The sequence below is a fragment of the Psammomys obesus genome, unplaced genomic scaffold (genome assembly GCF_907164565.1).
Source record: "Psammomys obesus unplaced genomic scaffold, mPsaObe1.curated_primary_1811, whole genome shotgun sequence".
Taxonomy (NCBI): Eukaryota; Metazoa; Chordata; class Mammalia; order Rodentia; family Muridae; genus Psammomys; species Psammomys obesus.
In genome coordinates, this window is record NW_026596147.1 from 7,924,575 (window position 1) to 7,937,532 (window position 12,958).

The 12,958-nt window shown below is 41.2% G+C and overlaps 1 protein-coding gene across 1 annotated transcript in view; it reads right to left on the reverse strand.

Annotated features, from left to right (window-relative positions):
* Nucleotides 1-12,958, reverse strand: part of Trappc11 (trafficking protein particle complex subunit 11) — a 44,491-nt gene that overhangs the window by 17,005 nt on the left and 14,528 nt on the right. The window contains exons 10-21 of the mRNA XM_055593586.1: nucleotides 11,089-11,236; nucleotides 9,239-9,332; nucleotides 8,555-8,634; nucleotides 8,378-8,456; nucleotides 8,246-8,300; nucleotides 7,786-7,931; nucleotides 6,872-6,933; nucleotides 6,649-6,781; nucleotides 5,310-5,440; nucleotides 3,344-3,499; nucleotides 1,347-1,534; nucleotides 1,092-1,240 (exon numbers count right to left, since the gene is read on the reverse strand). Coding sequence (XP_055449561.1) covers nucleotides 1,092-1,240; nucleotides 1,347-1,534; nucleotides 3,344-3,499; nucleotides 5,310-5,440; nucleotides 6,649-6,781; nucleotides 6,872-6,933; nucleotides 7,786-7,931; nucleotides 8,246-8,300; nucleotides 8,378-8,456; nucleotides 8,555-8,634; nucleotides 9,239-9,332; nucleotides 11,089-11,236 — 1,421 coding nt within the window. The remainder of the gene's footprint in view (nucleotides 1-1,091; nucleotides 1,241-1,346; nucleotides 1,535-3,343; nucleotides 3,500-5,309; nucleotides 5,441-6,648; nucleotides 6,782-6,871; nucleotides 6,934-7,785; nucleotides 7,932-8,245; nucleotides 8,301-8,377; nucleotides 8,457-8,554; nucleotides 8,635-9,238; nucleotides 9,333-11,088; nucleotides 11,237-12,958) is intronic.

Sequence of the window (12,958 nt, forward strand, 5' to 3'; positions counted from 1 at the left end):
GCAATATATTTTTGCCAATGAGAAAGTTGTTTTATTCTTATAGTGTAAAAATCTGTGCTTTGGGATTGAACAAACTCCTGGCAAGCAGCTGTACCCTGCTGGCTGTGGAAGTGTTTTCCCGGCAGCATGTTGTGGAGATGCTTAAAGTGGGAGACGCAGGAAGCGTTTAGCCACCACCAGGACAGCAAACAGCAACCGCAAGCTTTTGTTGGTGCAAGTCTGTCTTTGCAAAGTGCTTTGGCGCTGCTTCTCTGTCCAGCCATGAGCTGGTCATTGCCAGTTGTTCATTCAATCCGTTTGCTCTCACTTCACCACCTGAGCAGAAAAGCAGTTTGCTGTTGTCCCAAATAAGAGAGCAACAGTTTGAAACCTTGAAATTTTTCTTTTCAGTCCGCTCACGGCGGCATCTACTGACGGCATTCTGCACCTTTCCCACTGGCCTCAAATGATCATGGAACAGTCCATGAGGAGTTCTTTGGCAACTTCTCACATAGGTCAGCAGCTTTAGTGGCTGCTCTCAAATGGTGAACGAGGGCTGGTCACTGAGCTTCAAGAGTCTGCAAGACTCTTGTTTTCTTTCCAATGAACCACTACCACACTGTGTCTGTTAGCAGGCCAAATGTGCTGCTGATGCTGTGAGCTGTCTCCAACACTTTTTCACCCATTTTTAACTTGTTAGAGAAACTGCTCAGTGGGTCGGCAGTTAGAAGTACTGGCTGCCAAGGCCGTGACCTGGGTTTAACCCTGAGTTTGGTCAAAGGAGAGAATCAACGTCCACAAGTAGTCCTCTGACTTCTACAGGCATGCTATAGTAACCCACCCCTAAATAACTAAAAATTTATGCAATTAAAAAGTTTTAAAAAAATAATTCAAATTTGCTTTTTCTGTAACACAATTTTCATAGTATAAATATAAAATAAACTAATAAGTAATTGTGAAAAGACATCACAAGATCATCTTAAAACCATGTCTAATGTAACCACGTTTATTAATGTATTCTAATACCAAATGGCAAATTTCAACAATACAAAAAACCAGAGACTTCTGCACCAACATAATACACTGATCACACCTATAAGACGAATGTTTACCTGGCTTTAGGCCAGCAGTGAGCTTCACATCCCTGATTTGGGACTTTTCATGAGACTGAACAGTCACAGCCAAACAATACATCTCATTCATTAGGGCAGGAGGCTCGTGTCGCAGGTGCACAGAAATGTTTGGGACTCTGGAAATGATCCTTTGAAAAGAAACAGCTCAGTAAGCAACTTAAAGAAATAATACAGTTGAGTGGAGTGGCTAGAGTGAGGGAGATGATATTCAATTTGTTCACAAAATGCATTTACATTGTGCTGGCCTGGATGGTGATACTGTCCCAGTGGACCTCATTGTCAGGAAGCTTCGGCCGCCTTCTGAAAGACCTTGAGGCCTGCAGGGCTTCCTGGGAGGAGGCAGCATCCCCTCCTCCTCCCTGCCAGCTTAAAACCACGCACCTGCCCGACTCGCTGCCCAGAACCAGATCCACAGAGGTGATCTGAAAACGAGAGGTAACCGGAAATGCCATCATGTTCTCGCTTCTCATCGTCCCCTGTCAACATCACAGTGAGGTCGATCACACCTAACTTTCGCCTAGTCACATGCAGGAGGAAGAAAGATGGAACACCTGCCATTGGACTCTCTCCCTGGCCAGGCACTGACAACCCTGACCTTCTGAGTAAGAGCCTGGATGTAGGGGTAGGATACTGGCACCACCCAGCACTGGACAGAACAGATGTTCACAGATGTTCACTGAAGGAAAGAGGAAGTACCACTGGTAAATTTACAAACCAGTGTCTAATCCCACAAACGTTTCTGCTGAAAGTACTGATAGTATTAGTCATGAAATGTTGTGTTAACTGAATATTACTTTCAAAGAACTCCATTAACAAAAGGACCCAGCACAGGATTATTAATTATCATCATAGGTGCCCTCACATACCAAGTAAAAACTAAAACACAGCTCTAGGTGTTGGAACACAGTCCAAGAAAGGAGCCATGCTAGGGGAATTCTGGCTGCTTGTGAGAAAACTAAGCAAACAAGAGTCCTGTGAGCCCAGTTTATTCAAAACCATGGAACTGTTCTTGGAATATGCTTTCAGGCCGCTTTTGGTGCAGCGGATAGGAGTGAGTGTACTTCAGATTATTCATTAGAACCTCCTACAGTTACTTGTTTATATGCCTCTAGGGAAAAGCTTGTTTCTGCCACGTGCAGCTTGTCCTTGCAAATATACACAGCATGAACTCATGAGAACTTTTACTCATGGTTTAAATGGTCTGATGCTCCGAATAAAGCTGGCTATGGCCTGAGACTTTAGTTTGCCTCATTTTTAGGCTCTGCTGTCCCAGGTTCATGCTGTCAATTGGAGCAGTAAACATCTAGGTGGATTTGGTCAAATCATGAGGGACTTTAAAGTGGAAGAAACTAAAAGTGTTGGATATTAGTCAATAAGAAATCCAATTACTTTCCAGAGGTTGCTACGCAAATGTGAGTAGTACAGCCTTACGTACACGCATTTTCACAATGGTCCCGAGGTTGAACACAGCTAGCCACTCTTTCACAAGTCATGGAAAGCAAGCACTCAGCGACTGCGTACAAGGCAGCACTGGCACGGACTGACAGCCCCACAAGCCTCCAGGATCTACTGTCGCCATCCCCATCTTACAGACGAATGCCCTGAGATACACAGGTTAGAATGCCTAGGACCACAAACGCCACAGGGCTGGGGCTGAAGATCTGCAGCTGGGTCCAGAGAGCACACAGCATAAACCTCCATTTCACCATATAGCTCCCCGGGGCTTTTCAACTGTCTGTACTACAGCAACCTGTTAAAACATCTATTTATCCTCATTCTTTTTTAATATGTGCAAACAGCAATGTTTGAAAAAGATAAATTAGATCCTGTTATATAAATTTGCTGTATTATGTAATAGAAACTGTTGAAAACTCCCCAACTGAAAAAATTTGCTCATTAAGAAATGAGATGGTCTTAATGCACTAAGAGCAAATAGTGTCTAGTTACACTACTGAGTGAACAACAGCCAGAAGCGGAGTGTGATGCTCAGTATATCCCTACTGTCTTCCAGGGCTGAATCCAGGACCTTTAACATGACAGGAAGCATTCGTTCTACCACTGAACCACATCCGTGGGGCGCAATTCTTTAATAATTGTAAAGAACAAATGTTGACAAAGAGCATAGGGAAGGAAACCTACCCAACTACTATGAATGCATCATTTAGAATTTTAACGTAAACATACACTGCTTTTGTCACTGAAATTATTTTAAAGCAAATTTTATAACTAACCTCGATTTTCTTTCCAACATCTTCAGTTTTTGCAACAAATTTAAACAACAACTTTCTCGTTTTGCCAGGAACTAAGCACATCTTCCCTTGAGTCAGATTTTCTAAGACTTCGTTTGCCTTGGTTGCTTCTTCTAAGACACAGAACTGGTTGTAACCCTGAAAGAGAGGTGAGCAGCGCTATCATTGGCAAGCATCAGCTAGCAGATCGTTTGCTACACTGAACACCAAGTGATCTGAAGCACATTTAGTTCTAGCCCAGGGATTCTCAACCAGAGGCTGTGATCTCTTTGGGAATTAACAGCCCTCCACAGGGGTCACATACCAGATATCCTGCATATCAGATATTTATATTACGATTCATAACAGTAGCAAAATTACAGTTATGAAGTAGCAACGACAATAATTTTATGGCTAGGTCACAGCATTAGGAAGGTTGAGAATCACTGGTCTAGCCCAAATACCACGGATGCATAACAAAGTGTCTTTTATATAAGAATTACGTTGATGCAGAATTCAAGTATTTACCTATTCACTACTGACACAGGGAAAATGAAACATTTTGGTTTCTGAAGTACTGAAATACCAATTTGGAAGGAGAAACAAAATGTGTTCTTTGTTACACTGGAGATTACATCTATCACTCTTTGCTCTTTTAAAAGGAAACTTATTATTTATGTGTGCCTGAGTGTATGTGTGCATTCATACATGCCTGTGTGTGTGCCTCTGTGTGCTTGTGTATGAGTATATGTGTGTTGCCAGAATCACCTTTCTCATCTATTAACAGGCGTAATAGCTTCCAAGAGCCACTTCCCAGCACACAAATTCCCTTCACAGAACATCCTTATGAGGCTAAAAGTTATATATCCTCCCTAATTCTCAGTTCTGGCTGATGCTATGAAACACACATTCTCCTTGTTTCCTTGTGGTCTGCAGCTTGAATTTCAAATTAGATATAATCAGAATCCAAGAAAAATTTAAAGCTGATATTTTATTCTACAATAACATTCATTTTTAATTATGCAAAAAGCTTATGCTTCTTATTTAAATGGACTTGGAGGCAATTAAGGAAAAGCAAGTAAGAGTCCTGTACTGACCCTCTAATTTCACACAGAGTGTTTCACAACGATGAAAGGAAAAACAACAACAAACTATCTGTCCATGGATACTAAAAAGAAGCAAGCAATTGGCCAAAATGTTCACACAGGTGGCCAGCCACACAGCAGCTGCCCCCTGTACTGGGAAGGGCCTGGGGAGCCCTGTGAGAGACAATGAGGGCTACAGGAATCACCGTAGTCAGGGGAGGTTGGCCTCCCTCAGCCATTCCCATCTTTTCATACCTCATGACCTCGTCTCAGGACTTCCTCTCTTGTTTGTCCTGCCTACTGTAACTAACTAGACTCCAGCGCTTGGCTTTACTATACCCCAGGTTAAAATGCTCGTATGCACACAGTATGAAACTGTTGCTCACATGTGCACAGAAAACACTACACTGTAAGGAGTTAGCAGGGAGGGCCTCTGGCAGGGCAGGACTTCAAGGGCCCACCTTCACTGTGCACGTCAAGTCCATCTATTCCGTTCCAGTATTTCAAAGCCAAACATATAGCACTTCTAAAACAGAAACTCACAGTGGCAAAACAAACAAAGCAAATGATTTTAAAAATTAAACTGGGTTCACGTGAAACTGGGTTCTTATTTGAAATTCAAGCTACACACCGTAAAAATTAAGAATAGTATTCTTGGTCTACTTGAGCCTGAAATGAAAACAAAAATTAAGAGTAGAAAAAAGCATATTTGAACTGTGAGACATTTGGAAATACAAGTACAATTATTTTTAAATAAGCCTGGCCAAAAACACTGAATAACTACAACCCAGTAAGATCTAAGGTTTACTAAAGTCACTTTACACAGCTTATTGAGCGCTACAGTGACATATGCACATAGTGGAAACACATTAGTGATACACTACCTGATTATTAAAGCTGACACAGAGCTTGGAAAACCTAATGGGGTGTGGACAGTCGGCTTTCAGATAAACGTCAAACTGAACAGGAACATCCACATGAAAGCTCGGAGCGTGAAACTTGGCTTTGCACTGGACTGGAAACCAAAGGAGAAGGGCTGAGTCACACAGCAGCAGCACTGAAGCACACAGTCCTGGAGTCATCTCCCCACCATGCACTCATCTCCATCTTACTGCCTTCTTGCTTACAGGGTCCTCACAGATGGCGCTCTTCAGCACACACACACAGAACGCTTTGTGAAAATAAGCAAACATAGCTTCAAAAACACTTGAGAGGAGCTGTTTGTTTGTTGTTTTTGAGATAGGGTTTCTCTGTGTAGTCCCCGCTGTTCTGGAGCTCACTCTGTAGACTAGACTGGCTTCAAACTCAGATCTGCCTGCCTCCGCCTCCCGAGTGCTGGATTAAAGGTGTGCACCACCAATACCCAGCTTCAAAAACATTCTTAGTTTTAAAAACAGACTTGTCCATAAAATGTTCATGCCAAAACTTAAAAGAAAACAGAGCCATTTTGAATTAGTTTATTTCAAAACATTTGCCTAGACATTAAAGCATAAAACTTTTAAAAAGCTATTTTCTCAAGGACACTTCATATAAGACTTGAATTATAAATAAGCAAAATATATTTTAATAAGTAAGTATTTGAATAGGGGAATATTTCAGAAAAAACCTTCCCCACAGAACAATTATTTTTAATTCACTTTTTCTAAGTGGATCACTATAACAAATGTACACAGCATCAAATCATTCTATTGTAGTGTTATTTAATATGTAAACCAGCAGTTCTTAGCCTGTGGGGTCCACATCAGATATCCTGCATATCAGCTATTTACATTACGATTCCTAACAGTAACAAAATTATAGCTATGGAGTAGTAATGAAATAATTTTATGTGGGGGCCACCACAACCTGAGGAACTGGACCAAAGGGTCATAACATTAGTAAGGTTGAGAACCGTGGTTTTAAACTATATTGTTATATAGTTTATAAACTATAGGTACAAAATAAAGCATGGTTTTAAGAAAGAAAGGACAAAACTAGAGAATGTTCTTTCTTGTGGTGTTTTAAAGTAACAATGAGTGACATTAAGGCCCTCATCGTGCACATATTTGTTCAATAAGTACTTGTTGAACTTAAAACATTTGATAGCTTATCGTTATGACGCTGAAGAAAACAGCAACAAGGCTCGTGATTATCCGTGAGATGGCTATATTCTGACTACTTGCATATTTATTATGTATCATGTCAGACGCTGGCATTCTCTGAATGTGGCTGTTGGCTACACACCGAATGGCACGAAGTCCTGTAGTCCTATAGTGAAAACGTTGCTGCCAGCCAGAGAGACCCGGTCCGCCCACAGCTTCTGAGCGGTCTTCACTGCTAAGACATCACAGTCAGGTTCAGGGTCGGGGCTCTCATTCTACAACGAGAGTTCAAGATCTGTTCAACTAATGGGAAAACATACAGTGATGCAGATCTGGGTATACTTTCACAAAGAATTAAAACCCACCATCAAAACGTTCATGAGGTTCTTTTCTATCCGAGATTTCTGGTCATCCTTCAGAGTTGAAGCTGAGATAGGAAGAGAAAACAGAGCTGTGAGACAGGCAGGTCAGTCCATCATCCTACTGCAGGGTTACAGGCAACTATGAACTTCCCAAGGGTACTGGGACCTGGACCACCACTCCAGCCCCAGCTAAAACAGATTCTTTATGTGCATCTCCTTTGACACAGTGTTGCTCATTGCTGTGAGATCAGCAGTTATGACAAACTGACTAGTCAGGAGCTTGGGGGATCTTCCTGTGTGGACACTCCAGTGCTGGGCTTAGAGGCATCGACCACTGGGCCTGCCATAGACAGGGGACCGGGAGCTGAACTCCAGCAAGCACTTTACCAAATGAGGTATTGTCCCAGCCCCTTAAGATATTTTACAGTAACTGCTTCTAAGATGACTAAGCATAGTGAATTTTACACGATAAAAGTGCTTTTCTGGGGGCTAGAGAGATGGCTCAGTGGTTAAGTGCACTGCCTGCTCTTCCAAAGGACCTAGGTTCATTTCCCAGCACCCACATGGCAGCTCACAACTGTTTGTAATGCCAATTTCAAGGGACCTGACACCTTCACACTAATGCACATAAAATAAAGTTAATAAAAAATCTTTATTGAAAAGTACTCTTCTGTGTGTTTTTGAAACAGGGCCTCTACACAGCCCTGTACAACACACTACGGAGACCAGGCTGGCCTTGACCTTACAGAGACCCACCTACCTCCCCCGCCTCCCGAGTGCCGGGATTAAAGGTGTGCTCCACCACACCCAGCATAAAAGTACTTCTAAATATTTGACAATGAAATATTCCAATTAAAAAATATTAATGACGCAAACAAGTGTGTAAGCTGGGCTTTTACAGAAAAACATCAAGTTACCTCTTCCAAGGAGTTCTAGAGAATAAGTAATATAATCTTTTAACTGGGCCATAAGGTAGGAGCACTTCAGAGCTGTTGTCAATATAGATGTGAGCAGAGTCCACCACCCCTCGCTCCGGTAATCACACATCACATAGTCCAGCAGCCTGGGAGAGCGAGAAGAGACACTGAAACACCTTCTCCAGAAGGCTGAAAGATCCCTGGAGAAACTACACATGCTTTTCACTTCAGATAAACACAAAAAACTTCTACTGGGATGGTTTAACAGATACTGTTCACATTTAGTTAAACCTGAGGTTACCTAAAAACTTTAAGGAAGGATTATTGCCAGCAGAGGACACTTGAGAAAATATCACATAACTGGAATTTAATTAAGAGACACAGTAACAGTGAATTCTTCAATATAAACTTCTATTACAATTTCATTGTAAGACAGAATACTTGGGAAAATAGGACTCACTTCAAAGCTTTGGTGTAGTCCTTTGCATAATAATACTCCTCTCCCATTTGAACCACTGCAAAGGAAAAGAAGGTTTAAGCGATCTGACAGTACGCCAAGCAGCCCAGGAGCACAGGGTGCTGAAGTACGTACTGAGATGGCTTTTCATGCGGGGACACTTGTACTTCTTGAATTGTGCAACAGCATTGCTCAGAAGGGTAATGATCATTTCCTGTTGGGAGAGAGAAGGTGCAGGGCACTGCGATGAAAACAAGGTCCCGTTTTACCACAACAGTGTCCAAATAGTTTATACTGGGGAAAGTGACTCACGGAGTGGACCACGTTTCTCTCTTTCAGCTGGATGGCAAGAATCCCTGCTTTCTCTTTTTCAGGGTCGGAAAGATCAAAGCCTACGTAAGACAGAAAGCAACCCATCTTAGCTCATTTAACAGAACTCTCCACGCGCACTCCCTGGAGCCTTCACTTGAATCCAGTGCACATTTAAGGCTTGTGAGCATTCTAGAATCTTACCATTCTCAGAGACAGCTTTATTGACATGGAGAGTTCTCTACAGCCTCTGTTCTGCAGAGAACACTCCTAAGCCCGGTGTTCTTTTCCCAGCTGCCGAGCGCTATCCGCTCACATCAGCTCCATGGGACACTGAAGTATGTCATGCGGTAGCACTCACGGTGCAACTGCTCAAATCAATTATGCATGGTAACGCCACTTTAAGATGTTAAATAAATCACCAGAGTTAAAATCCTTACATACTCAAATGTTTTCATCACAACAATACCTTTAATCGTAACTCTAATACGTAATGAAGAGAACTATTCTAAAAACTAAAAGCACAAATCTTAAACAGACAGACCAGGAACGCACACTTTATAAAGAGTTTGGAAAGCGTATGCATGATTTCAATGTAATTTTCCTCTGGTTCCATGAGGCATTAGACAGCATGACAGACAGAGCTGCCTTCTTGGAATAAGCGAAAAAGGAAGGAAAATTATTTACTTAGTATTCCTTGTCTCCAGGGCCTCTGTCCATAAAAGTCAAGAACACCTGTTTGTGTTTCTAAGGGATCAGGACTGGGGTACATCACAGAAGCCTGAAATCGAAAGAACAAATTTAAGAAGAGTTTATGTTATCCACTCCAATCAACTCTTGGCCAGTCTGTGGCTAAACAAAGAAATACCTGTAAAGATAAATATCAAGTACTTGTTTAAAGGACACCACTATAAATATTGTACCATCCTTTACTAACATGTAGGGTCTTACAAAAGGGGAAGTAGGTGGTAGTGGCACTCCCTCTTTTGGTTTTTGTTTTTTGATTCAGGGATTCTCTGTGTAGCCCTGGCTGTCCTTGAATTCTCTTTGTAGACCAGGCTGTCCTTAAATTCACAGACATCCACCTGCCTCTGCCTCAAAAGTGCTGGAATTAAAGGCGTGCCCCACCACCATCCAGCTCATTGGCTCACACAGACATAGGCAGGTGGATTTCTGTGAATTCAAGGCTAGCCTGGTCTACAAAGATAATTCCAGGACAGCTAGGGACACACAGAGAAACCCTGTCTAAAAACCCAAACAAACAAACAAACAAAAGGAACGGGGGTAAGGGGAGGAAGAAAGATTATAAAAATTGCTATCTCTGATTCTGACTTTACAGTAACTGACTTTTTCATATATTTTTTTCACCTTGCTATAATAAACCAGTGAAAGTTTTACAAATGATGGTTACTATATATTTCATAAATAAAAATGTCTGTGTGAATAAAAACATTACATGGAGTCCTAAAAAAAGAGCCACTTCTCTTCATTATTACTTCTACTTTAGTTCTGGTATTGTTAGAAGGGGGTATTTTTTGGCACTAAAAAGAACATATTTATACTACTTTTTCTTCCTTTTGTGTCTAAAACTAAGATGTAACATAACTACATTATTGAAAAATTATAAAAACACCCAAAGGAAAAAGATAAAATTCCAATTACTAATAAATCTACTGCCACTTGTTAAGGATATATGCATTATTCTTACATGCTGTCATGCAAAATTTTAGTTGTAACCAATTAGCATAATTTTCAACCTACTTTTTCCATTTAAATACTTTGTACATCTCATTTGAACACTTAACTATTCCTCTAAACATTTGCTTTCTCGTGTTTCCCTGCTGTTCCATGTTTTAATAAACTTCTATAACATTTAGATTTTTACAAGGCTGGAGAGATGGTTCAGCTGTTAAGAACACTAGTTGCTCTTCTAGATGACCCAGGTTCAATCTCCAGCGCCTACACGGCACCTCACAATTGTCTGTTCCAGTTCCAGGGATCTGGCACCCTTGGAAAGACAGGCATGCAGGCAAAACACCAACGCACATAAAAATAAATAAATCTTTAAAAAAAGAATTTCTGTTTTACAGTGCAATTGATAAGCCTACAAGATCTTCCTAACTACCCTTGGTCCTTACCCTTGAGGATCTATCATCTAATTTCTGAAAATGAAATTTTATGTCAAGAAATCATGCTTGGGTTTAAGGTTCCTCAAGTTACTTTTTAGCAGAAGAATTACTTTATATTCTATTGAATCTTATTTATTAATGCCGCATTTCATATATTCTTTAGAAAACCTAGTTTTAATCATCTATTAAAATACTATATTCAAATTACAATTAGCCAAAGCTTAAAATCTTAACACATGTAAAACATAAAGATAAATTCTCTTCTCATAAAATATTTGGGTTAAAACTTCAAAGTCATAATTCAAAAGACATTCAAAGACAAAGGGAAAAAGTCAATACCATGAGCCCTAGCTTCTACATGAGCCCTAGATTCTCTTAAAGGAAGGTTAATCAGAGTCTGGGACTTACATCATGGCTACAAAGGGCTTTTGCATGCTGTTTCCGCTCCTGGGCATAGTACGCTGCCTGCTGATAGTAGAAACCAGGGTTCTGTGTTTGAATAGCTGTCAACCCCAACTTAATGGCTTCATCAAACAAATCTCCAAAGGCCTGGAATCTTACAGAAAACAAACCAAGAAATAAAAAGAATAGGTGATAAAAGGAAGGAAAAAGCAGCTTACTTCTAACAATTACCCATTCTGGAAACCATAAGCTCAACACACCATGTTATTAAAATAGAACTATTGAGAAATTTATTTGTAAACAATAATATACACTAGTGATAAACTATAAACAAGTTCTTTAAGTCATCTGTGATCACACAAGTCCATAATTACACCTTTTTATTAGATCTTAATCCTTACTCTTCAATTATATCCAAGTTTCTGGAAGTAAATTTATTTTGGCAATTTTTAAATAAACACTGTCCTGGATGGTCTTGTTGTTGTTAATTTGACACAAGCTAGAGTTATCTAGGAGAAGAAGCTGAACTGAGAACGTGCTTCTAACTGCTTACAGACAAGACTATTCGGCATGTTCTTGATTAATGATTGATGTGAAAGGGCTCATCCACTGTGGGGTGCCTATTCCTGAGCAGGTGGTCCTGAGTGTGTAAGAAGCAGGCTGAGCAAGCCATGAGGAAAGGCCAGCAAGCAGCGTTCCTCCATGGTCTCTGCTTCAGTTCCTACCTGAGTTCTGGCCCCGATTTCCCTCAGTGATGAGCTGTTACTTTGAAGCGCAAAATGAAACAAACCCTTCCCTGCCCCATAAGCTGCCTTTGGTCACGGTGTTTTAGCACAGCAGGAGAAAAGCGACTCTTCAGAAACTGGCACCAGGTTCATGGGATAGTAGCCTGCGCGTGCTACCATGGAAAAATTATGAAGACTACTGAAATTTTGGGCTAGAAAAACTATAGATTGTTCAGCACTTATTGGGCTGTTCTTTGGGCATTTGAAAGATAACAGTGTTGAGAGAAATACAGATGACAGAGGTGTGGCTTGTGAAATTTCAGAGGGAAGCAAAGCTTTTACGAGGGCCATTTTGTGTGACATTTTGTATTAAGGATCTGTCGTGTCCTGTCAGCTGGAGCTGAACACTCCAACAAGGGAACAGCACCACTGAAGATAAACCTTTGCTTACTTGGACAATTGATGCTGGTCAGCTGGTGCTGAGAAATCAGCCGTGATTACGAGGAGACAAGCACCACTGAGGCAAAATCTTCTAGGAAATACTCCCTCAGGGTCACCTCACAGAAACTGTGGTCCAAAGGAGGCCAAGGCCATATCTCAAGCTGGCAGCCGAACTTGGCAAAGTGAAAAGTTTACCAGGTCGTACTGCTTTTGAGACGTGAAGGAGCCGTGGAGAGCCACTGGACTTTGCACAGCGGAGGCTGGAAGAGGCTACTGATAAAGGTGCAGCCCAGGTGTGCAGAGGCCCCCGTATTTTGGAGTTGTCAGGATCACGGGTCAACCACCAAGAACAGCAGCTACTATGGAGTGGAGGCAGCCTGCGCCTTTGGGACAAGGTCTGTGTGCTGTGGACGGCAGAAAAGTGGCGTTGCCCAGGCCTGCGGACCCCTGACACCAAGCACTGCACTCCTTACACTGTTGGGGTTTCAGTTTGATTTTAAGTTGACTGTGACTCATCTGACAGTTCCTTAGGATAAGATAGTATTAACTTTTTTCTTCATAGGAACCCACAGTTCAAGAAGACTTGGCTGTTTTAGAGAGAGTTTGACTTTTTAAAGAGACTTTGGATTCTTATAAAAGAGATTACATGTTTGAAGTGTTTGAATCTATCTATCTATCTATCTATCTATCTATCTATCTATCTATCTATC